Source organism: Chionomys nivalis, chromosome 1 (genome assembly GCF_950005125.1).
Source record: "Chionomys nivalis chromosome 1, mChiNiv1.1, whole genome shotgun sequence".
Classification (NCBI taxonomy): domain Eukaryota; kingdom Metazoa; phylum Chordata; class Mammalia; order Rodentia; family Cricetidae; genus Chionomys; species Chionomys nivalis.
Genome location: NC_080086.1, coordinates 195,783,599 through 195,810,335, shown reverse-complemented (window position 1 = coordinate 195,810,335; position 26,737 = coordinate 195,783,599). Strand labels below are relative to the sequence as shown.

Sequence of the window (26,737 nt, the reverse complement as noted above, 5' to 3'; positions counted from 1 at the left end):
TGAGTGGTCCCTGCAGAAGGGAGTGCAGGTTGGAAGGTTCTCCTAAACATTCAACTAGGCTCCTCAAGTACAGACCAACATAAGTCTAGAAGCATCTCAGTTAATATTTAAAAAATTAAAGATTGCCGTGACTCTGGCTGGGTGCGTGACAAGGGCTCAATGGGAGAGTTTTGAAGGAATGTGTATCTTGAGCCCATGTGCTTGCTCTAGCTGCTTGTATTCTCATGAGAAAAATCCATCCAGTCTGAAGAGTCCCCACAGATGAAATCCATGCACACTCAGAGGTCGGCAGACCAAATGGGGAGAGATTTCTTAACTTTTAAAAATTGTCTCCTGATGGGCTGGAGAGATGGCTCAGTGGTTAAGAGCATTGCCTGCTCTTCCAAAGGCAACCACATAGTGGCTCACAACCATCTGTAATGAGGTCTGGTGCCCTCTTCTGACCTGCAGACATACACCCAGACAGAATATTGTATACATAATGAATAAATAAATATTTTTTTAAAAAATTGTCTCCTGAGGCTGGAGAGAAGGTTCAGTGGCTGAGAGCATTGCCTGCTCTTCCTGGGGACCAGAGTTCAATTCTCAGCACCTACATAGCAGCTCACAACCATCTGTAACTCCAGTTACAGGAGATTCAGCACTTTCTTCTGGCCTCTGTGAGCAACAATCACACAAGTACACAGACATACATGCAAGTAAAACACTCTTACAGATAAAATGAAAATAAATAAGTCTAAAAAAGATATTTAAAAATAAAAATTGTCTCCTGATAAGGCCTATTTGAGTCTGCACGTGTGTCCAATTTTGTCTTGACTCTATTTATGCAAACTCAGTTATAGAAAAGCAAGTGTAAAACAGTGAGGAAAAGAAAGGCGTCTGCAGCCAGGGTACCTGGATCAAATCTTGGCTCTGCCACTCATTAGCTGCATGGTCCATAATGACTAACTTGGTTGACTTTCTTTCTTTTGGCCCTGGTTTCCTCATCTGGCAAGCAGAGACAATACCTACCTCCTAAGTTTGTGTTTTTACATAAGACTCAAAGGGGCTAATATGGAACAACTTGGCACAAAATCAGCGCTGTATAGGAGTGTGCCAAATTATTATTAGTGGCCTTGCCTTACAGTACAAGGTCTGTAGCTGTGTGCTCCCCGTGAGGTTACAGCCTTGCGTGCCCCAGTTCCCTATGCTCAATTTTGCTGTAGCCGATAGCTTTGAAATCAAAATATGCAAACAGCCTTTTCTGTTTCAAAGAACCATTAGAAGGGCAATTACCACGCCCACCTTCAGGTGTCTAGGAGGGGATTTTGGGAGTGACTGAGGACAGGAAAAAGATTCAAGGTCTCAGCAGTCATATCCATAGAAGGAATCGGGTTTACCCTAAAGAGATTCAATGGGAGCAATTCCACACTTAAACTTCTACTCAAAACAACCTTTTTTTTTTGTTAAAGCCAGAGAAGTGAAAGCTGCTATCACGGGTACAGCCAGGGACACAATAAGCCAGGATCTATTGAAATGCATTCGCTTCCTTTTGCAGAACAGCTTAAAACATGCCCAGTAACAAACAACCATGGAGTTCTTGTAGGCCTTGGCAGGGATTCCCCACTGCCACCCCACCCCCAAACCCAATCCCCAAACCATCTTCCTGGCAAAGCCAAGCACCTCCTTCTTAAGTTCCAAGCAAAAACACTCGTCAGTTTTAACTGCTCCCCGTGCTTTATGGAATTGATTAAAGCCATACTAAAAGTCAAAAAGAAGTTTGAAAGAACATTTCCTGTTACCACAGCACGGTGTGCCTCTTTCTCTGTTAATGGCGTTTCTGCAAATTAGCACATAATGGGTTAAACCACGTTTATGTTGGCATCAAACTATCTGGCAAAAAAAAACAAAAAACAAAAAAACAAAAAAAAAAAAACAGTATTTTGCAAACTTTTAGAAGACTCTCTAGCCGATCTAATTGTGGCGCCATTCACAGGACTGCTATAGTAGTTAGGGCTGTGTCAGCACTTCCATGGGGAACCCTGCCTTTAGGGGGCTTAGTTCTCAGCCATAAAAATGTGCTCTGGGCTAAAAAACTTGACAAACACATTTTCAAACCAGGGAACACATTTTAGGAAACTCCTTTCTTCCTTCCTTCCTTCCTCCCTTCTTCCCTTTCTTTCTTTTCTTTCACTCCTACTTCCCCTCTTCCTTCTTGAATTAAAACGGAGATAGAAAGAATTTCAATATGCACTAGTTTTTTTTTTACATATTTCTCCATCTGACACCAAAATGCACTAAGTATAAAGAAACATAGTTTTGATTTGCTATTTTGCCAGATGCATTTTATTGCAGAAAAAGTATACAAAGTTGCAGGCAACTCTTCGACTTTTCATCAGAACTTGGGAACTCTCCGTATGTCATTGTTAGGTTAAGAAAGTCAGAATAAGAGGATTGGAGTCCTCACTCCTGTAAATTCAGACTAAACTGTAAGCCTCGCGTTAACTTCAGAGACAAATGTCTGTCTGCGTTAGTTTCATTTGCTTCCCTGCTGCTGTTTATGAACTGATTGTACTGTAAAATTTCCATTAGGGCCATTGCCCCAATTGCATCTGATGTTTCCATCGGCTACATGGGTTACTTATTTTTATCTTTTAGATACTCTTACAAAAAATATCTTTTAAACACCATGATTTTATATTCCAATGTAATGATGGATTGAAAACAAGGCAGGTATTTATGAAGTAGTATTTTACAAATGGAAATCTCAACTTAAAAGCAAGATTAAGGAGCTAGGGAGATGGCTTAGTCAATTAGTGACATGCAATGCAAACTCATCCTGAGTCTGGGTTCCTAGTGCCCAAGTGAAAAGCCAGGTTCTTGTCAATAATCCCAGCACTGGGAGGCAAAGGCCAGCAGATTCAGGAGCTGGGTGGCCAATCTAGACAACTGATGAGGTTGAGATGCCCCAAAAATGGAAAGGTGATCAAGAAAGACACCTGCTATTGACTTCAGACATGCACACATGCACACACGCACATACACACACACACACACACACACACACACACACACCCACCAGAAAACACCTACACATGTAAGCAAGCACAAAATGAAGTTAAAATATTCAGTATAAAGTGTGAGCTTCATCGCATGCATTTTGTCTTTCTAGAGGCAAATGTTCTAGAACCCTAGCAAACAAGGGCTGGAGAATACAGTGAAGTGAAGAAGAAGCTAAGTTCATGTCAGAAAAGTGAAGAAAACACGGTCAATAGGACAGAACCATTTTAAAAGGGACATAAAATATGTACTTCATATGTAAGACTAAGCAACATTAACATTTATATAATTGAATAATAAAAGGAGATTCCAAATAAAGTTTATACTAGATTTTAATCTTGCAGGTCAGAAATTCATATAATTTCTAAATTTTTATAAGTTTTTAAGCATTTCATGAGTCTGATGCATCTCTTTCACACATGTTATTCAGGCGAAATGTAATGGGGTAAGTTTGTAAATTGTCTTGCTCGTTGGACACCACGTAAGTTAAATCTATAGTCTACTTTTCATGGAGATGCTTCTTTCAGAAGTGGATAAAGCATTGTTAGCCATCAGCTCCTGAAAGGGATTCTCCATGTTTTGTGTTAGGAGGCCAAATGAAATATCTAATCCATACCCACACTTTGCTCTAATGTAGCTTTGATTCTAAATTAATTTCTAACTTTTTCACATGCCTCAAATATCCTTTTACATATATATAACATATAATTGCTATATATAATTCTTTATGATACATATATATATAAATATAAATATATATATATATATATTTCATTAGGTGTAAAGGACAAACGAAAGCTGCAGGAAAAGTATTCCGAGAAGAATTTGGGGGCTCAAATGGAAAGAAGACACTTCTGATCCTTTTAGATCTCTGTGCTTGAAGCACTGTGAAGCCCATTATCTATGACTCTATTTTTCTGTCTAAGAGGTTTTATTTCGCAGTGTATCTTTTGATTGTAGATCCTGGGTACTATATTATGTTCTCATTATACTGTAATAACACTTAGCATTTTAAATATTTTTAAGCAATGAGAGATTGGTTTTAATTGAAAATAGCTGTGATTTGTATTTCCTTTCTAGGTTGGATATTGTTTGTCAGTTTTTGAAAATGCTCATCTGCACATGCATGCTGTCACTTTGTGCAAACAAATCATGTCATTTGATCCCTTTAGACATCAAAGCTTGATATAAAGTATATCCTTTGTTTTGGTTCCGCAGCAACTTGATTTCAGGCCAAATATTGTATTGTTAAAGATAATGTCTGGAGAGGCGGCTGTTTCGCCTACCTGGACTCGGCCTCTGCTAGGGACACTTTGATCAGTCATTTATGTTTCTCCCAGAAAAGAGGTTGCATGTCTTGAGAGCTGAGATCAAAGTGACAAGAAGGTGTAGGCAAGAAAAGAATTACAGAAAATTACACAGATACTATTCTTTATTCAAGGTAATAGACTTGCAAGAGGAGATACAGGGTAAAATAGATGTGGTTCAAAAAGATAAACAGAGAGTAGACTTTCTCAATTTTCTCCTATTGGGCAGAAGAGTGGGGAGGGTAACAAGAGGAGGTCCCTGCTACTTTGCTTAATCTTGAGCATGTCTTAAGTCACCTATGAACAGTGGTCAAGGCTGAATCTTTATAAAAGACTTTCTGCTTGGCCCATACTAGCCTTGTTTGGTGAGGCTACTTACTTTGTTAACAGTATTAACCCAACAAATGGGACCTAGCAGTTCACAGATTTGGTCTTTGCTTCACCTGGCCACATTGAGTGGCTTTACTTTACTCATAGAAGGCACAATTCAAGTGGCACAAAAAGGCTTAGAAAATATATAAATAAATTAAATAAACCTGATCATTTATTATTGAATGCTTATCTACTTTAGGATATGTGTGTGTATGTATATGTATGTATGTGTGTGTATATATATATATGTATATATATACATATATATATAGTTTTAAACTGGACTGTTGATAAGAGTTTAAACTCAATAAATAAGAAATAAATAAGAAGTAAGTGGCTGGGAAATGTTGGTTTCTTAGCATTCTTCTCTTTATTAATGACCTCTACCGAATCTCAAACTGAATTCCGAATCTCTACATCACCACCTTCATCATTTAGCAGACTGGCATCTGGACAAGACTACACAGTAGAACCTGGTGGGAACTTTGGACAGTCCCAACACACCTGGCAATTTTAGGGCTCTAGCACCTTAAATGTCAAAGAACTGTTCCGAATTCTGTTTGGGGGTGCCAGCAGCAATGAGTAGATCGTGGTTTCAGGTCTTCTGGGTGGTTGATGGATCACAGTTTGCCATGTTGTTAACTGAGCAGCATTTCTGAAGTGTGGATCAACTACATCAGAATCATTCTCGGTTTGCTTTTGTTTGTTTATTTATGAATAGAGTCTTGAGTCTCTTCAAACTCCCAGTGTCATGATCTGAGGCAAGAAAGCAGACCAAAGTGGAAGGAGAAATCCCCTGTCATGGCTCTACACAAGGAATTCTTAACTGTCCAGATTTCTTAGGACAATGACCTTGGAATAGCATTTATCAAGTCAAATACACCTTCTATAACATGTTGTGGAGCAGCTGACTGTACCTTAAAGATTCCTATCACCATGTGGTCAGAAAGAACCTGGCCCTGGTTGTGGAGATGGTCTTAGAAGTCTCGGGAAACTCTGAGAAAGTTCACTAGGCCCTAACTGTTATTTTGATCATTGACTATCCTGTGAGGCAGTTTCTATAGGAGTGAAGGACAACCCAACTGTGTTCCCTGGTTGTCCGCTCAGGGAAGAACCTAAAGATTCAGCTGAAAATTCCTGCCCTAGAGGCTCCTCCAGTCTGGAAGAGTTCCTAACCTCTCCCCTAGAGTTGTATACAAAAAGGGTTGCAGAAGGAATTGCTTATATGCCCCGCTGCCAACACTGAGGCGAGCTGACTTACAGACTCTATGGAACCCTGTCAGCCATTTCATTGCCCTGTCTCCTTTTGCATCTTCAAATTTAGCCAGATAAGATTAAAATTAAATAACCACTCTAAGTCATAAAAGCAACTATGGAATGTTTCAGTGATGCCCTGTGTGACTAGGAAGGACATAGTCAACATTTTCAAAGCGATGTCAGCTTCCCAGCTAGCCAGTGGAAGTCCAGCGGAATTACCTAGTGGGGAGCAGAAAGCCTTCTGCACTGTGTTGCAATAGATTCTAATTAGTACAATTTTAACAATGGATTTTTCTGCCCTGTTTGAGTTTTTCCCCATTCAGTTTGAAAGAAAGTAACATTTAGAATGAATAACTTAAAACGTGCCAATCTATTCTCATTTGTAATTATTTTTAATTCTTCAAAATGACAAGTAGATGAGACATGGAATCTTTCAGGGAGGATAGTTACAAACACTTTCTGGTGTTTTTCTGTCAGCTTAGCGGCTGCCCGTGGGTCTTGTGATACTTTAATTATCATCTGCTGCCCCGTGACCCTCAGTCAGCACCACTGTCCCACGGCTCCTCAAGCCTCGGCCTGGTGGGGCTTCCTGTCCTGCTGCCCTGCTCTGGCACAGCTGTGATATGTGGGTTTACATTAAGTCTTTATCATTTTATTTATCAACAAGACTCAGGAGTCAAAGGCTGTGGTGAAACATGCTACCTCAGAGAAGCTGTGTAGCACCTAGCTGACCTTGCTTTTTGGCCAGAGACACCACAAGAGACACATCTTTTCCCTTCTTCCAGAACCAAAAGGAAGCACAGACTCTATTCCCTGCCTTTTCCTTCCTGGTTGTCTACTCTATCCGCATTGCTGGCTTCTCTATGGCCAATTCCATCAGCTAGTCACTGGCTTCACCCCGATTCAAGGTATAACTTTTCGGGGCAGTCTTGGGAATGTCAGAGTACAATCGAAATACCCCACAACACCTTTGGCGTGAGAACAGTTTTAATCCTGATTAACAACGCTTTGCTTTCCCATACATTATCTTTCTGGATAAGCAAGCTCCTTCACGGGTGGGATTTCTCTAGAACAGTTATTAATTGTCCCTTTTCCTTCCCTAACAATCTCTCTTGCATAAAAAGCCCCTCCGAGGGAGCTGACAGAGGAAGAAAAACAGCAGATCCTGCACTCAGAGGAATTCCTCATCTTCTTCGACCGAACAATCCGGGTTATTGAAAGAGCACTTGCTGAGGATTCTGACATCTTTTTTGACTACAGCGGTCGCGAGCTGGAGGAGAAAGACGGGTTCGTTGCTTATATGCATTTGGAAAAACACAGTGTGATGAATTGGTGCTTCTGTCGCCTTTAGTGTTCTTGGGATGTGGGGTCTCTCAAGGCTGCCCGAGTTGGTTGTGTACTGGGTTCAAGTGCCCTTCCGTTCTCAGGCTCTCCAGTGCTGTTAGCCCGGCTTTACTCACTGATTGTAAACACATTTATTTAGTCTAGCAAATTTCTGGATTGAACTTAGCAAGCAGCTTTGACTGTGGGCATTGGTTTTAACTTCTGGTTTAGCGTTTCCCTGTAATTATCATGTGACCCTGGGAAATTCTTTTGAACTTGATATCTGGAGCCCAGGCCAGGTACCAGAGACAAGCAGAGTCACACGCATTGTTCTTGGAGAAAGCATTCTCCTGTGCAGCCTGCAGAGATGTGTGGTAGGTCTGCCTAGACTGTGTCTTCTGGAGAAAGCCAACGTGAGTTCTAGATGGTCACAGCAGTAGTGAGAAACAAGAGTTTGGAACATTCATCTTCTTTTTGATTTTATAAGATCGTGTTTGTGTTACATATGCATTTGGACATTTTAGAAAGCATATGGCAAAAAAGATATTTACATATAAAATAAACAAAGAGTAGCCAAAGAAGTGGGTGGAGGGGACTGCATATGACTTTCTCTGTGACTGCGATTGGTGTACGTGTTAGAAAGGGCAGGAACTGCTAGACCCATGGGATATCTGGAGGCGCTTTTTATACGACGCTTAAGAAACAAACACCTATTCAATTGTAGCTACAGACACCTTTTGTCTGTAAACAAGACATGAAAGTAGAATCACTTGTCTTTTGCACCGGATCTTATTTTTTTATTATTACTTCTGAAATTTAAATGCATTCTTTTTATTAATTTTTAAATTTTTTTTTGCATATCAGCCAGTTTCCCCTCCCTCCTCTTCTCCTGTTCCCTCCCCCAACACTCTTCTACTCCCCCCATCCACTCCTCCTCCGTCTCCATCAAATGCATTTGTAAAGGACAGTGTGACATCAACATTGAGGATACTAAAAAGAGCGTACCAGAGGCATGAAAAAGAATTTCACAAGGGTGTTTTGCTAACATTCTCAAACAAAAGTGGTCATTGTTTAACTGCCCAGAAGAGATAAACAGGATCTTGAATTTGCATGCTCTACCAATGTTTGCTTTTTTACAAAAGACATTTCTAGCAACTCATTGATTTTAAAGGTCTCCCCTCCCTATCTTAGTGCATGGCCAAGTACCATCCTGGTTTTCTAAGGGGATGAAACTGCATGCACCCCTTCCCTGAATCTGTAGTGCTGGAGCTTCCATAGGATTAGTAGGGTGTACCAGTTACAGGAAAGAAAGGGAGATCATACTGTGTCAGCAGACCAGAGTTAGAGAGTGGCTTTCTGAGCCAGACTACTCATTCTGAACAAGAGCTACAGAGGCGAGCAGTGCCAAGGTGAGGTAGTGGGCTACAGTGAACGGAGGAAGGGTGACATGCTTCCTGAACTGAAATTGAAGGACTGTAGGCAGACTCTTCTGCACACCCAGTAGCTACTGGCACAGAACAGGGGTTACTCAATTTAAGCGCACAGACCCTTAAAGCAAGTGCAGAGTTCTTCAAAGGCAGTACCAAGGCCAGTTGAACATTAACCAAATAAACACTGGCCAAATTGCAACCAGTCCTCTGAGACAAAATGCTCTTTTAGCCCATGACTGACATGGATGCCTGGAGGACTCTCAAGACAGCCCATCTCTCCACCAGACCAGTCTCATGGTGGAAATAATCACCTACTGCCACTCCTAGAGGCAGCTACTACAGCCTCTCCCAGTTCACAGAGAGAAACATATATCACTGTGGCTCTAATAACATACAAGGTAATATTGATATCAAACAATGCCCTGTAGTTTTATGATCCTTTAATTGCAGGGAGATCTAATTTTACTAATTTAATCTTAGTGTGTGTGAGAGTGTGGTTACTCAAGCAGATGTGGGAGGAAAACTTTGGGAGTTGGTTTTTCCTTCAACAATAGGGTCAGGGAATTGAACTTGGGACATCAGGCCTGTAGACAAATATTTTGATCTGCTGAGCCCCCTTGCTGGCCAAGGGAATTTTTGATAACTCTGTTTTGCACTAGAATCTACTAAAGGGAAGAAAAATGCTTCAAGACTCACAAGATAGAAGCCTGAAACAATTTGGACGTTTTACACCAGGCTCAGAGCAAATGCCGAAAGTTTTCTGAGCCAGCAGAAGAGCTTTTCATGAGGAAGAATATCTTAAATTCATTTAGTCGGGATCAGGTGCTGCCTAGATTGACCTTCTGCCTTCTGAGAGTATTATATACTTTTGCCATGACAGTGCTTCACTAGGACCTGGCAGAGCCAAAACTGTTCTGAAAACTCACTTTCCCTCTGCTATTTAAACTCCCTTAGGGATGTCCAGGCTGGAGCCAACCTTTCTTTCTCTCGTCAGTTCTATGATGAGCATTGGTCCAAGCATCGAGTGGTCACTTGTATGGATTGGTCTCTCCAGGTAAGAATTGGTGCTGATGGGACAAACTTGACTTGTGTTTTTATGCCATTTGTATTAAAAATATTATAGTTATTCCTCTATTTTAGAAGTATTTACTAATCTATGACTCTCTTCTTTTGCCCATTCATTTTTGTTCACATTTCTCTGAAGTTTGGGGGTTAATTTCCCCATTCAGATAGCTGTACTTATTAATTAAAATGTTCTCAGGAAAAAACAGCCAGACCATTCTACGCAGGAAACTTTTCTAATTGTAGTCACCACTAATTTCCTACTTTTCAAGTCCTATGGGTACTTTTAACTGACCTCTGGTTCCGCCAGTTTGGTTGTCTTCCCTGTACTTTCGGAAATAACTTCCTCCCACCGAATTCTCCTTACTCTTTTCAGATTCTCTGACCCTTGCAGACTGACTCCCACTCTTCTGTTTGATACACTCACTGACCCAGAGTTCTCCACGGCAAGCCATTTGACTGCAGTGTTGTCAGCTCTGTCTCCTACTCAATCTCCCTCCTGATTCTACTTTTTACATCAAAGAGATCCATACAGGCATCCCAGAGAATTGCAAACTAGTCATGAACTCATCATTCCATATAGCCCCAATCCACTTTTGCCTACTCGGTTATCTGAATGTAGAAGACATCGTAGTACACCCCAGGACCTAATGTCAAACTTTCATCAACAGCATAACTAACTTCTCCCTCATCTTCCTGACCCAGTCCTTCAGCAAGAAAGTCCACTTTTCTATGTATATCTTTATCAATCTTACATCTGCTATATCTGCTTTATTAATGCACACTTTAATCCCTGGGCAGACCTGGTTTTCAACAAATTAAAAAAAAACTCAAAACTGTACACCCTACTTTGTGCATGTCCACTCAGTTTTTTCCTCCTTGAATGCAAATATAACCATTTCATTCTCTGAAATAAAGCTCCTTCTTGCCTAGCCAAAAAAAAGTGCAAACCCAAAACTTGATATTTGAAGTGAAAATAAGCAAACAAATGTCAACTTGATGAGTGGACAACCCAACCATTTGACAACATACAAATCAGTGTGCCCAGCACTGAGCAGCTCAGTCATGTGCAAAAGCACACAACTTAGTTGTGGTGAAGTCATATTTTGAATGTAGGTGGTCTGAGTTTTGAGCCATGTAGTGAATTAGTTTTTAATCTCTATAATTTACGTGCCAAGCATTATATCAACTGCCTTGAAGACTTTATCTTATTTTATCCTCAAGAGAATTTTACAAGGCAGTCACGATAGCTGAAGATACTGAGACTCAATAGATGCTAAGTAACTTCTAACAATCACTCAGTCAGGATACAGCAGAGCTGGGCACAAGCCTTGCAATATTCTACTGCATAGTTTGAACTGCTGCTTCCCTCAAAGAGCTGCTTCTGAAGCTGAAACCAAAACAGCTTGGAGGTGTTGAGGGATCCAGATAAACAGCAAGTACTATATGAATTCAGTGTAAATAGGGGTCACTTTCCCATCAGACAGCATCTCAGAAGACTGTGCTTTAGTCAGAGAAGGAGAGGAAGGTGACGTAGGGAGATAAGCAACAGAGGTCTAAGAAGAGTCTCATTTAATCCTGTTGGGAATGGGAGGAGAGTACAATCCCCAGAACTGTCCTGTCAGCAACCACCAAGTGAGCTGGGCTTCTCTGCTCCTGAATCCTCTTTGACATCAAACAACAGAGCACAGAGCTCTGTTGTCCAAAACCCAAGACAGCCAAGCTCACCCAGTCTCTCTGCAGTGTGTGGGTGGTCTGTGAGCACGCCCTGGTGTGCAGAGAAATCAGACCCAAGCCCTAGAAACACTTCACTCGGTGTGCTCACTTATTCATAGTCAGGAGTTCAGGCAGGAACTTTATCTGACACATTCCTCAACAAGGCAACTGTTAGTGGTTCCCAAGTCAGCTGCTAAGGCTCCCTGAAGAGATTGCTGGTGTGTCAGCAGTGGGGCTGGCCCTGTTTCACCTCAGTGTGTGGTTGCGTGGGTTTGTTTCCACACAAGGTCCTTCCCACGTGACATTTGTGTCAAAGGAAGTGAAACTGGGAAGCATAGAAATTCGGTCAGGGAAGGACTACATTTCCTTTGCCTCATATTCTCTGTCTGTCTGTCTGTCTGTCTGTCTGTCTGTCTGTCTCTCTCTCTGTGTGTGTGTGTGTGTGTGTGTGTGTGTGTGTGTGTGTGTGTGTGTGTGAAACCTGTCTATCTACACTGTGGGAAGGGATTTGTAAGATGTTTTTATAGAGTTTCAAAAAACTAGAATCATTAATTCTTGTGTCTTAATAGTTTTATTGGTTCAAAGAACCAGATTTGCACGCTTCTGAGATGAAGGGGATTTCTGAATTGCTGTAGACACATTTGGTGATATTAAGACAAAAGATAAGCGTGTAACACAAGCTCAGTGTGTAATGGTGCCAGATATTCCTTGGAGAGCTTCTTGTGTGAGCAAAATGGAGCTGGTGGAAGAGAAGGAGAGAAACATGAGAGACCTGCATAATTCTACACTCTCTCCTGCCATCGACTCAGCAGTGTTCAGACAGGAACACTGTCCGCAGCCCATGTGTCAGAGTGTCTAGGTGTGTATAAAGTCAGACTTTTACCTTGCTCACACATATGTACACTTTGCCTCTATTAAAGACACCTACAGTCCTGTCGTCACATAAGATGCTAATTTGAATAATCTTTAAAAACTTGTCTGGTTATGAATTCTGTCAAATTTATAGATTCAAAAGAAAGTTTCAAAGCCTCTGACACTTGGAGTTTACAAACACTTCATGCCTTCTTCTCCTTCTTACCTATCTTAGAAAACAGAGTCCTTTACAGTCTCTCTACATCTAGTCTCTGCATATTAGAGTTAGCATATTTATTTTTGTAAAGGTTATTTATATATTTCATTAGTTATATAGTTATATTTTTAATTGAAATGTAATCATATTATCTCCTCCTTGTCTTTTCTCCCTCCTCTCAATTCCCTGTGTCCCCAATCTCTTTCCTCCCATATTTATGTTCCCTTTTTTCTTTTTTTTTTTTTGGTTTTTTGAGACAGGGTTTCTCTGTGGTTTTGGAGCCTGTCCTGGAACTAGCTCTTGTAGACCAGGCTGGTCTCGATCTCACACCTTTAATCCCAGCGCTGAACCTATGTAGTATTGTTGGCATGCAGATGATTTCAGGGACCTCATCCCTAGGGATGAAAATTTTCTCTCTCTCTCTCTCTGCAGTTCTAAGTTGCCTGTAGTTCTTTGTCTAGGCGTGAGCACCATGACATTTCCTTCTTTCACAGGAGCATTTCTCTGGGTGTTGCCTTGTTCAGCTCCTGTTTAGGGAGACATAATATTGAGGTATCGTTAATATAGCTTCCCTTTCACTTCTAGAAGACATAATCTCATTTTCTGATCATCTTTTGCAATCTCTTTGCCCTTCTTCCTCGATTTCCAAGTCTTAGATGCAGGAGTTGTGATGTAGATATAGCAACTGGATCTAGGTAGCCCGTGATCAGCTGTATTTGGACCAGTCATAGTGTTTTGTAGTGGTTCTGTCTGCTACAAAGAGAAGCTTCTTTGATGAGATGTGAGAGCTACACTTGTTTGTGGGTATAAATATAAGTATTTAGAACACAGAAGTTGGATTAGTCAGCGGGTGTTAGAAGGTTCTTTAGGATCCACTCACAAGCCCTTAGAAGTTGAGTAGGTTTCCACAGCAGGCACAATTTCCCTCACTTTAAGTGTGCCATCCGACTGGACAGCGGTTGGTTACAGCTAAGATGTGAGTGTCACTATCTCATCTTCCTTTACTAGTCATTGTCATTCATAGGCCTGGAAACTTGGTCAGACTACTGACTGCTTCCCTTCCTCAGCAGCTTGCATGGCATCTTCTGGTGCTACAAAAGCTGTTTCTTGGGAAAGAGGTGTTTGTGCCGGACCCAGCTCAAACCTTCGTGTCATGTCTGAAGCGCATACTGTCTGGTCCTTGGGAAAGAGGTGTTTGTGTTGGACTCAGTTCAAACCCTTTGTATTGTGTCTGAAGCGCATATTGTCTGGTCCTCGGGAAAGAGTTGTTTGTGTCAGACCCAGTTCAAACCCTTCATACTGTGTCTGCAGCACATGTTGTCTTTAGCAATAGAGGTTACCTTCAGCCTCAGAGAGACAGCCAAAGGCAATAGCAGTAGACTATATTGTTTAGGGAGTTTCTTGCACCCTCCTCATCGACAACTTGAAAGAAGGTTTTTCATACCTGGTGCTGGAAGTTTTTCATCTGTGGCAAACTCCAAACTCTGCATCTCCATGTCTAATGTCAAAACACTCTCCACATCTTCAACTCAGTTAAGCTTTGTTGACTGCAACACATTTTTTCTCTTGGACTGCTTGCCTCCCTGTTAGCAGCTCTCCTGGGCAGGTGTCCGACAACTCTGGCATTTCAAGTATCAGAACAAACACAAGTACATACATGTTTGACAAACATGAACACATGGTTTTTTTTCGTTGATTTACATGTCTTCTGTTCCACTGCCATATTGGTTTTATTACTATGGCTCTATATTTATTTTGAGATCTAGAATGGTGACTCCTGCCATTACTTACTTGGAGGTAGGTAGCATTATCTACCTAAGTAGCATAACTTCATTTTTTTTAAAAAAAAAAAAAGCAATTTTAGGTAAATAAAATATATGGTTCCATATGGCTTTTCAACATTCATAGTGTTGTTTTTCCCTCCCCATCTCCCTCCTTCTGTATTACCTCCCTACTCTCTCTCCAGTTAAGCTCTGGCCCATTTCTCTCTTGTACCCTGTTACTCCTCTCTCTACCACCTCCTCCAATAGTTCCCTCTTGTTTGGTCTTTCGAGACAGGGTTTCTCTGTGTAGCCACACTAGCTGTGCTGCAACTCGCTTTGTAGACCAGGCTGGACTGGAACTCACAGAGACCTGCCTACCTCTGCCTCCCTGACACCGCATCTGGGATTAAAGGCGTGCGCCCTTATGCCCAGCTAGCAGACCCTTCTTCTGGAGTCACTCCAGGTGGTGCCCTCATCCCTGAGGATTTGGAGCTAGGAGCTGCAGAAGAGGGAGCACATACAGTGTTTATTTTTCTGGATCGGGGTCAGTTCACTCAGCGTAAACTTTCCTAAGTCCATCCATTTGCCTGAAAATTTCATGATTTCATTTTTCTTTGCAGCTGAATTGTATTCTGTTATGTATAAACAATGTTCTCCTTATTCATTCATCTACTGCAGGGCATTTAGATTCCTACTTTTCCCTAGCTATTGTGAATATGACAGCAATGAAGGTGAATGAGTACATACTCGTGGAATAGAATGCCCATTCCTTCAGGCATATGCCAAGCAATTGTATAGTTTGATCATATGGTAAATTTACTTTTAGTTTTTTGAGACACCTCCCCACTGGTTTCTATAGTGATTGCACTGGTTCAAAATCCCATCAAAAGTGGAAAAGGGTTCCTCTTTTCTCACAACCTCACCAACATTTGTTGTGCGCAATTTTGTTGATCTTCTCCATCTGAGGAAAGATAAAATCTCAGGGTCATTTTTACTTGCACTTCCCTGATTAATAGTGATGATGAGCAATTTGAACATATTTTCTAGCCATACTCTTTGAAAATTTTCCTTTCAGATCCCTAGTTTGTGGTTTAATTGGTTCATTTGTTATCTGAGTTCTTTATATAGTCTGATGTCACTCTTGACGTCATATGGACAGCTGGCAAAGATTCTCTCCTACTATGTGGGCTTTCTCTTTAGATGACTGTTACCTTGACAATTCAAAAGTATTTTAGTTTTATAAAGTCCCAATTGGCGATTGTTGGCCTTCATTTTGGGGCAAGGGAGGTATAGTAAGAAGTTCTTTCCTGGACTCTATTTTGTAGGGACTTCCTATTTTCTTCTGACAGCTTCATTGTCTCATGGTTCACACGAGGTCATGGATCCATTTTGGAGTGTTTCTGTAAAATAACAAATACAGGCTTAATGTGGACATCCAGTTTTTCCAGCACCAGGTCTTGAAAATACTACCTTTTCTCCAGTGTATGCCCTTCAAGTATCAGAACAAACACAAGTACACGTTTGACAAACACGAGTACATGTTTGCTTTGTTGGTATACATGTCTTCTGTTCCACTGCCATACTGTTTTTATTACTATGGCTCTATGTTTATTTTAAGACCTAGAATGGTGACTCCTGCCAGCATTGTTCTTTTTGTACAGAGTTGTTTTGGCCATCCTTAGTCTTTTGTGGTTCCATATGAGTTTTCAGATAGTTTTTATATTTCAGGGGGGACTGAAATGTGAGTGTATTGGTTGATTTTGAATAGAACCTGTAAATTGCTTTTTAAGAGAATGGTCATTTCATAATATTAATTCAGCCAATCCAAGAGCATGGGGTTTTCTCCCTTTTTCTAGTGTCTTTCTCAATCTTTTACAGAGATCTACAGTTTTTGCTTTAGAGATCAATCTTAGTTAGGGTTTACAATTGCTGTGAAACAACACTATGACCGCAGCAGCTCTTATGAAGAAAACATTTAACTGAGGGTGACTCACTTACAGTTTCAGAGATTCCGTCCATTATGATCATGGAGCGAAGCATGGTGGTGCACAGGCAGATGTGATGCTAAAGCTGAAAGTGCTGTATATTGCAGGCAATAGGAAATCGACTCCCCTGTCATGCCGTGGGAAGCCTGAGAAAAAGAGACCTCAAAGCCTGCCCCCACAGTGACACACTTCCTCCAACAAGACGACACATCCTAGTAGTGCCACGCACTTTGGCGGTCATTTTCTTGTAAAACACCTCATTCCACTTATCATCAAACAAATGCAGTCACTCCAGCTTCAAAAGTCCCCAAGTCTAAAATAGTCTCAAACTTATTCAAAGTTCAAAGTTTCTTCTGCAACCCATGGCAATCTCTTAACTGTAATCACTTATTAAAACAAAAAAGCATATCACATATTTCTAACATATAATGTCCTAGAATATACATTACCATTCCAGTGTGCAGGGAAGGGAGCATAGCAAGGAAATACAGGATCAAAGCAAGACCCAAAGCCAGCTGGGCAAACTCCAAACTCTGCATCTCCATGTCTAATGTCAAAACACTCTCCACATCTTCAACTCAGTTAAGTTAAGCTTTGTTGACTGCAACACACTTTTTCTCTTGGACTGCTTGCCTCCCTGTTAGCAGATCTCCTGGGCAGATGTCCCATAGCTCTGGCATCTCTAACATCTCGGCTTCTCCAGGGCAATGCAGGCTTCACCTTTGCGGCTTCATGCAATGGCTTCTCTACTAGGTCTACATTCAGGGACACCTCCAACAAATGCCTGGCCTCAGCCAAGCTCTGACAAATGCCTGGCCTCATTGGCTGTCCTTAGGCATGAAGGCAACTTCAATAACCCATTTTTCTATCTTTAAATCTAAATCCAGAACCACATGGCCAAGTTCTGTGGCTTGCTGGGGCTGGTGAAGCACGATTAATAAAAGCTCAGGGTCAGTAATTGGGGTTCACCCTGAAGATCTGTAAAACAAAACAGCCAGCCACTGGCTTTTACCTCGACCTCAGCCCAAAATGATGATCCTGTCTCCTGGAATCGTAGAAAGAGACTGTCTAAAAGCTGTCAAGCCCCATTTTATATTCCTCTCTAGGGCTGGGATCAAAAGTGTGCACCACTGGGATTAATGGCACGCACCACCCAATTTCTATGGCAACTAGGGTGGCTCCTGGTATTAAAGGTGTGTGTCACCGTAACCTGGTCTGTAGGGTGACCAGTAAGACTGTCTTACTCTCAGATCTTCAGTCTTTATTAAAATACATTAGAAATGCCACTACAGGCTGGAACATGGCTTAATTAAATCTTCACCAGCTTTTTTTTTTTCTTTTCTGCCTAAGTATGGCTGGCCTTAAACTTGCTCTTTAGACCAGGCTGGCCTTAAACTCAGAGATCCACCAGCCTCTGCCTTTCCTGTGTTAAAATTAAAGGCTTGTGCCACCACACCCAGCTCTAAGCCTTTCTTTAATTCCTTTTCACAAGTTGGAAATTTAGCTGAGTGGGATCTTGCCCTGAGGTCAACCACGCCCTTTATTCCATTTCGTAATCTGTTTATCTCCTTGGACAAAGAACTTAGCTCCATTCCACTTTCTGGTGTTCATTTTCTTCTCCAATGTTTTTCCTTGCTCAGTTTGCTCCTTGTCATAATATCTCGTGATTAAAGTTACCACTCATATCCACATGACAAAGTCTATACTAAGCTGTTTTGAGATTTCTTCTACCAATGGAATTAATCTGAAACCCTTCACTTTAGCTTCAGGTAAACTCTTCAGACAAGGGCAAAAGGCAGTGACTCTCTTCACCAAAATATCACAAGAATGATTTTTAGGCAATATGCTAAAATTCTTTTCTGAACAGCTCCCAACATTTCAAATCATAATCAGCTCCATTGTCTTCCATGCTCCTACTAGCAAGTCCCATTAAGCAGTGCTTAAAGCATTCCACTGCTTTCCTAACCCAAAGTACTAAAGTCTAAATTCCTCAAAATGAACACATGGTCAGGCCTATCACAACTATACCCCACTCCTGGTACCAATTTCTGTCTTAGTTAGGGTTTACTATTGCTGTGAAGAGACACCATTACCACAGCAACTCTTATCAAGAAAACATTTAATTGAGGATAGTTTGCTTACAGTTTCAGAGGTTCAGTCTGTTATGATCATGAAGGGGAACATGGGAACACACAGGCAGATGTGCTGAAGCTAAGAGTGCTACATCTTGCAGGCAACAAGAAATTGACTCCCCTGTCACACTGAGGCAAGCATGAGAAAAAGAGACCTCAAAGCCTGCCCCCACAGTGACACACTTCCCCCAACAAGGCCACACCTCCTAATCATGCCACTCCCTTTGGGGGTCACTTTTTTTTTTCAAACCACCACAAAATCTTTTATCTCCTTGGTTAGCTTTATTACTTAATATTTTTAAAACTAGTGGGATAGGAGTATGTGTATGATCTCCTTCATAACATATTTATTATTGTCATATAGAAAGGCTACTGATTTTTTGGTAAACTAACTATTCTGACACTTTGCTCAATTTGTTGATAATATCTAGAAGTTTTCTGTTGGAATTTTTGGTATCTCTTGTGTATGATATTATATCATCTGCAAATAGGGATAATTTGACTTATTTCCCTATTTGGATCACTTTAATTTCACTCTCTTGTACTTTTTGTATAGTTACATGTTTTGCAAGTTTCCCAACTTCTACTGGCTTGAACTTTCTTGTCCATGAAATGTTGATAAATGATGATACCTAGCTTTTGTGCTTACTGTGGGTATTAAATAAACCATTATCTCTAGTTAACTGAGTGGTTTAAGTGTCTGGTACATAGGCAGCACTCAGTAAGTATGACATAGTTGTTAGAGTAGTGATCATAGTGGCATTAATATTCAACAAAAATGACCCCTACTCTCTACTCCCCAGAGTAAATTTCAAAAATGTTTGGACTCAGGAACTTCTGTGAAAATGCCCTGAGTATTTTTCACTCTCTCTTCTTTTACATCTCTTCACAAAACCTATAAACTAATGCACTTTGAACATTTTCTTCTTTAATAATAATAATTTTTAATAAAATTTTACTTCTGTGCTGGGCGGTGGTGGCGCACGCCTTTAATCCCAGCACTTGGGAGGCAGAGGCAGGCGGATCTCTGTGAGTTCGAGACCAGCCTGGTCTACAAGAGCTAGTTCCAGGACAGGCTCCAAAACCACAGAGAAACCTTGTCTCGAAAAACCAAAAATAAATAAATAAATAAATAAATAAATAAATAAATAAATAAATAAAATAAAATTTTACTTCTGGCTAGATTAAGTAAAAAGGGGGAGCTTATTGGCAAGCTAATACAGTAAACAGGGAATCCATGGAAGAGGTAAAGACCTACAACTCAGAGAAAGAAACAACCATGGGAGCAGTTTGAGGAACCTCACCAATAAAACATGGTCCCATTCAAAATGTACATCTAAGTTAGAGAACATCGTTAGGTTGTTTTGGCCAAGTATCAGCTCTGCTATTAGTCATCTCTAGGACACTGGGCATCTGTGTATTGTGGAACAATTGCCAACAGAGGGTCCTGTGGGCCTGCCAGATTCAGGAAGAATTTCCTCACCTACCTTCCTCCTACCGCAGCTGGCCATCTCCCCTTCTCTTCTTTAAGCCCACAAGTCACCACTGCTGCTTCTCAGATGTCCCCGCCAGCTGTCTTCCTGAAACGCCCACCCCTAACAAGTGTAGCTTGTCGCCACTCCACCCTCAGCACAGGCCCACGCTTCTACAGAACCTTGATGGCACTGCCCTCCTCGTACACACTGTTCCGCTTTAGTGTCTGAGCTGACGTTCTTCCTCCATTGCGTCTTGTTTTGCTCTAGCCATAGGTGGGTTCCCATAGGCAGAATATGTTAACATGAATATTCTTGCCCCATGTTGCATTTGATTCCAACTTTTCTTTATGCACAGACAGCACTGGACACAATGCCACAGTGGGCAGAAGGGGATGTTGTGCTTTGAGCTCAACTGGCCTCCATAAAGTTCCTCGCTTTGTCATGCATGAGCAATACAACTTGGAACATGTCACTTCCCAAGGGCTCATCTTCCTTGTCTGCAGAAATGAGTAAACCATTACCTTTTTTCTACAATCACGAGTAACAAGTAAATGAAGACATTGCCCAGTTCAATGATTGGAACATAAGGCCCACTTAAAAACATGCTGCCTCTTTTCTCTATAGGAAATGTTAGATTCTGTTTCTCTTGAAGACCTCGACTTGAGAGTAAAGCTAGTAATTTCTGGGTAAAATTTCTCTAAGTTAAATGGAGGTTAATCCAGTCCTTATGAGTAATTAAATAAGCAGAAATTTCACAATTGTTAAAAGCATAATTTTAAACATTTAAATTTCCATAATTGCTTGGAAACTTGATAATGAGTAAATATGACTAGCCATGCTCAAACAAATAGCCTTTTAAAAAGACGTAAAAGAGGAAACCTTTATAGCAGTCTGCATGAGATAAGATATAAGTCAGTCCCTCTGCACCTTGTAATCCCTGTTATAGGAAACTTTGCCAAAGGCGTTTTCCTGGTGTTTTCACTAGCTCACGGCCCGTTTGCTACAGAAACTTAAAAGCCAAACAAGTTAAAATATTTTTAGATGGAAAAAAAAAAAAAGAAGAAAATCTGCAAGTGGGTGTGAACGATGAGACCCAGATGTGAAGCTGTGGGATGCTATTCCAGACACATCTGGCTGCTCTCTGGCCCCTGCGGTAGTGGTGTCGGTGTTTACAGACTTGCCTTTGCACATGTGACATGTTCAACTTCAGATGGGCAGTCTGGAGACTTCTGTGTTTATCTGGATGTTAGTGTCATTGAGTGGGCTCTGTATCAAAGGCCTTGCTTAATAGGCTTTGATTCATCTGCTAAGGCGCATTTTCTAATAAAGAATGATGACTTCCCTTGGTGGCCACGTCCATGTGTGTTGTAGGCCTATACCTCCTCTGAAGCAACCAGTGAGCTATAATTCTCTGTAGCTGAAATAACGAATAAAGCCACATCGAAGACTTAGATGTAGTTATGGTTCATATGAAGGAAAAGTCAACATTCACATTTATATGAGTATTGTTCAATTTGAATATATACATAGCATAGCGAACAGGAAGAGAAAACTAGATAATATCTGAGAATAGTTTCTTAGGAGCTGTAATAATTCTGTTGTGTAACAGAGACTCTAACAAGAAGCCCAGGTGAGAATGGCATTTGTGCGACATGTGTTCTAACTTAGACATCACTCACGAGTCTCATTCCCTTTATTTGATCACACTCAGAGCAGAGTTCATGTAGGGCAGGAAGGTATCTTCAACATGCCTCTAGAGCAGTAGTGCTCAACCCTCCTGATGCTGCGACCCTTTAATACAGTTCCTCATGCTGTGCTGACCCCAATCATAAAATCATCTTTATTGCTACTTCATAGCTGTAATTTTGGTACTGTTATGAATCATAATATAAATATTTTTGGAGACAGAAGTTTTTCCAGCAGGGTCGTGACCCATAGGTTGAGAACCATTGCTTTAGAGCTTTCCTCATTGTTGTCTGATTGTGCCTCTTATATCAATGAATTTAATTACTGTGGTGTTTCATAACAAAGGAAATAATATTTATGCAATTCCAGAGTTACTGAAATAAAAGAGTTTCTAAAAAAAATTATAATTATTCAATACATTTTTTTACCTTATCACATCATATGCTGGGATTCATTTAACTATGGGTTCAGAGATAAAACAACAATAACAACAAAACACCCTGGTTTAATACTCAAGTAGCTTGTGATTTAGGGACATACGCAGTGAGAAAGGAACATAAAGCAATTCAACAAGTGCTTTAATAGGGGCATAAAACATTAGGGTGCTAAGAGATAAGGGAGAGATAAATGGTTAAGATTGTCTAGAGGACTTAGTATCTTCATTCAGTCTCAAAGGTGAGTTAATAAGTAACACAGAAGGATCTTCCAGTGAGCATGAGGTCAGAATCCTAGGTACAGAGATATTACCTGTACTTCATGGGTAGAGAGTGTTCATGGGTGAATGGAAAGATCACAAGATCTTAAACAGGAGCAATAGAGAAAGGCATACCAGAAAGGATTCTACACAATGTGGGTTTTTCCTTGATAGCCATGATCAACCACCAATTATCAAACCAAGGGTAACTTACCAACTGTGTACTTTACAAATTTGTCCTGGCACAGGTTGTAGGTGGGCATAGGCTGTGGGAAGTCCAAGACAGGCACTACAGAGAAGTCTCGTTACCCTTCCTCATCAGACAGGAAGTTCATTTAGGTTATCTCTGCCCTTAAGAATGAAAACAAAAGCCGGATGCTGGTGGTGCACGCCTTTAATCCCAGCACTAAGGAGGCAGAGGTAGACAGCTCTGTGAGTTCAAAGCCAGGTTCCAAAGCTACAGAGAAACCTTGCCTTGAAAAACAAAAAGAAAACAAAAACAAAAAAAGAATGAAAACCAAATGTAGGTTCAAAATGCATGTGGTACTTAGTGATAGAATGTGGGTGGAGAGAAAGGATGGAGGAATGATGAAAATAGAATATCTAGTTTCACCAATAAGATGAATACACCGGGTAGGGAGCACTGGGCAAGCAATATCTTTGTCAGAAAGCCTATCACCATATTCTCTCTGGGCTGCTCCTGGTACTGGTAAGTTTCCTGACGCCCTGAGAAAACCCTGGTGGGCAGTCAAATACTGATATCTATAGCCCTGAGAAATATCAAACCTATGAGAAATTTGGAAATTATCAGCATATTAAGATTTTAAAAGCCATTAGGATTGACAAGATCACCTAGAAAGAAGGTAAAAAAAAATAATAAAAGGAAAAAAACAAGAAGTGAAAGAAGAGCGATGTCTAGGAATGTATGACAAAAGGGGCATCTGCATGGGTCCTGCAAAGTAGTAAAGAAAGAAAATCAGAACAGAAAGTTGTCCTGGAAACCGATATGGAAGAAAGGTAGGCCAAAGTGATTGAATCTATAGGATTTCAACATGTTTCCAGTTTGGTAACCACGCATGCACACACAAATGTGAAAGATAGGAAAGCAGGGCATATTGATTTGTTATTAAATGTGTCAAATAAATAGGACCACTTGAGATGTGTAACACAGCACAAATATATGGGATGAGAAACCTCTTACGAGGTAGCTGTGGTGATGTAGACAGATAACGCATGTAGACGACAGAGATGCAGGAATACCAGGAGAAGACCCCTACATCATCATCTGAACGTAATGAACCCTTGTAACCTCTTTCATTTAGTACCCCGAGCTGATGGTGGCTTCCTACAACAACAATGAAGATGCTCCTCATGAACCAGATGGAGTGGCCTTGGTTTGGAACATGAAGTTCAAGAAAACCACACCAGAGTATGTCTTCCACTGTCAGGTAGGAGTCAGCAGAGTAAAAATAATTCCCGTCTCCTACCAGACCAAACATGCTCTGGGCTGTACAGCATCTGTCTTGGGTTGGGAGGAAGAACCAAGTTTAAAAATGGAATTGTTGACAATTTTGGAAAGTTCCCCCACAGTAACCTAATGTTTTGGGAAAGTGGCAGCCCTCTTCAAATGGGTAGGAAGCCTGCTTGGGGACTGTGTGTCATTTTCTTTCTATTTAAAACAGCCCCCATGCGGATGAGTTTATAAAGACCTCACACTTATGAAGAAATTGTGGCGTACCACTTCCTCTGCTCAGAGTGGCGTATGTTTGCCCACCCATGTGGACGCCCTCGAAGCATTACCAGACGGGTTCCCCTCTGTCTCTGAAACACACTTCAGGGGATACTGCTGTTTCTAAGTTTGTAGGCACCATTCTGTTCTGGAGATAATGATACTTTAGGAACTGAGTGGGGGGAAGATTTACCACCACCATTACTTGAATTATTGAGGAACATGGCTGGAGCTTCTACTTTGCGAGTGCAGATTCTACGGAGAGTTGGGGGTGTTTTGCTCCTTGTGCCTCATGACGTGTGTCTTCTCTTCCATTTGACACACTGGGAGTGAAATTAGGCTCCATGTGCATATGCTCAGCTTTGTTCTGTCGCCATGCCTTTGCCCAAATGACAGGCCTTAGCGCTGGCCAGTGCACCACCCCTTGATTAATGGGATTGTGCACAGGAGAATGGGAAAAAAGCATTCTACCTCAGAATTTCAGTTCCTCAAATATTAGAATTCGGAGGTACCAAGAATAGCCCTGAACACAGGCATCTAAAAGGGTGGAGAGATAAACCTGCTGGCCTCATCCCAGCAAGCTCTGTCCATTTTCTGTCTAAGACCTGAGCATCCTTTTGAACTGAAATGTGTTTACACTTTATGACATTACCAGATATAATCTGAGAAACAGGAGCTCTGCTGGAATGAAAGGCCCAGCGTCAGTGTGCCTGAGTAACCGCTAACTCTGGCATGCTTTTCTAATTTGCTATCTCACAAACAGCTTAACAAGAACTCTCGGCCAGTGTAGTAAATAACCTTTATTTTCTGGACCTTTGAAATAAGAACAGTTTTTTTTTTTAAGATTATCAAGTTTGTCAGTCTGATAGACTCTTTCTGTAAACATAGAAGCACAAAATCCTAATTTTGTTCAGTTTTAAGGGTTTGCTGAATTGCCAGGAAAATACTCTAAGGATTATGGGATAAGAGGAAGCACATTTTTGAAAGTCAGGGCCTTTTAAGCTGTTTTGATATACAGAAAGCATAGCTCTAAGAAGTAGTCTAGTCCATGCTGTTTCAGTCAATGCTTATGATGTTTATCATAACTTAAAGTTTTCTAATTATATTAACCAAGTCCTGGTGGCCTGTGGCAATTGTGGGTAATGTGGTTAATAGTCACAATATTATATCGTAAACAAGCCAATGGATCATGATAACACTGAGTACAGAAGCAAGGACCGAAGGTCTTTGAAATCATCAGATTTTTTTTTAACATTATCTGTTTCATCATGATACAAAGCTAATGCCAATACTGACTGAGGCAAGCACTATCCCTTCTATCCCTTCTCATGGCAGCTTGGGTATCATTTACAAATGGCTTAAATAATTATTGTGCTTTAGTTTTCATTTCTCATTTAAATGATCCAATATATGTTTTAGAAGAAAATATGGTCGGGTTTTATCTTTTTAATCCAGAGTATGTGCAAAGACAAGATAATGTCTCATAAGAGTTACCAAAAAGATACTGAATAGAATCTCTTCATTTTCCACATTTCCCCTACTGTCTTTAATTCATCAGGTGACCAGAAACTGGTGGCAATTTTAAGCATTATCTGCTATCCAAACTGAGAAAACTGGTCATCTGACTGTTATGCCCAAATCTGCGAAGTCCCCCAAAAACCAACAAGGAGACCGTATATAAAAGCAAAGAGCCTTTATTTTATGCAAGTTTGAAAACTTGGTCTCTCTGCATGTCCAATGTAGTAAAATAAATGGAGAGCCATGAGCTCAGTTGGAGTTGGGTTTTTATAGTAGTAAAGGTTGGGATGAGAGGTTTCTAAGGTTCAGAACCCCTGATTGACTGACATTTGTCTAGGGGTTTCCTGGTGAATGTGTGCTGGAAGGTGATCCTGTCTACAGTGGTTGGAACGTTAGGCATTTCTTTTGGATGGTCTGTTCTCGGGTGGTGCTTGGGTAATCTCAATTTGTGGTTCTTCCTGCAAACAGGTATTGCTTCAGGGTAAACTACTGAGACTCAGCCTCAACCTATTCTGGGCAGCAAGTATGGGATGACGTGTTTCTTTCCACAGCTACTTCAAGCTGACATTGGGGCATTGTTATCAGGGCCCAAAGAGGTTGAAAGGCTAGCCAAAGGTAGGGAGGGAATTCAGGCGATGGAGCACTCATCAGCTCTGTTGAAGGGACAGGGAGTGTTCAAATCAGCTGGACTGGTCCACACTAGCTTTCAGGAAGTTCAAGGCTCGCCACCATTCAGAGCAGATTGTAGTCAGCAACTGGTGCTTAGATGTATCTGCCAGCCAAGTGGAAGCCTATTGAGATAAGTTTAAACTAGGAACAGAAGTTAAAATTTAGAAAAAGAGCAGATAACAGGTGTCTGTAAACAGAAGGACTAGACTCATAACTTTGAGTCCTATTAAAAACTACAGATTTTGATTAGAAGTATGTATATTATTTTGCTGTTCAAAGAACTGTGTATGGTAGCTTCAGAATGAGCTAACAAGTTGGCAATAACTTTGTGGAAGAATCTGGATACCTTTTACTGTTAAACTGACATTATAACTGCCCTAGCTATTAATATTATCAGAGATCTCAGAAGGATAAAGTATATCTGAATACAAACCAAATAGTTTCCAAATCTATTAAAAATGACAGGGACCAGAGTCCATATACAGTTAGTCATACCCAGGTATCCATAGCA

The 26,737-nt window shown here is 40.8% G+C and overlaps 1 protein-coding gene across 6 annotated transcripts in view; it reads left to right on the top strand.

Moving 5' to 3' along the window:
• Positions 1–26,737, top strand: part of Dync1i1 (dynein cytoplasmic 1 intermediate chain 1) — a 307,387-nt gene that overhangs the window by 183,547 nt on the left and 97,103 nt on the right. For all 6 annotated transcript variants that reach the window (XM_057771005.1, XM_057771003.1, XM_057771008.1 and 3 more), the window contains 3 exons: positions 7,100–7,262; positions 9,683–9,782; positions 23,633–23,758. In XM_057771005.1, the coding sequence (XP_057626988.1) occupies positions 7,100–7,262; positions 9,683–9,782; positions 23,633–23,758 (389 nt within the window). The remainder of the gene's footprint in view (positions 1–7,099; positions 7,263–9,682; positions 9,783–23,632; positions 23,759–26,737) is intronic.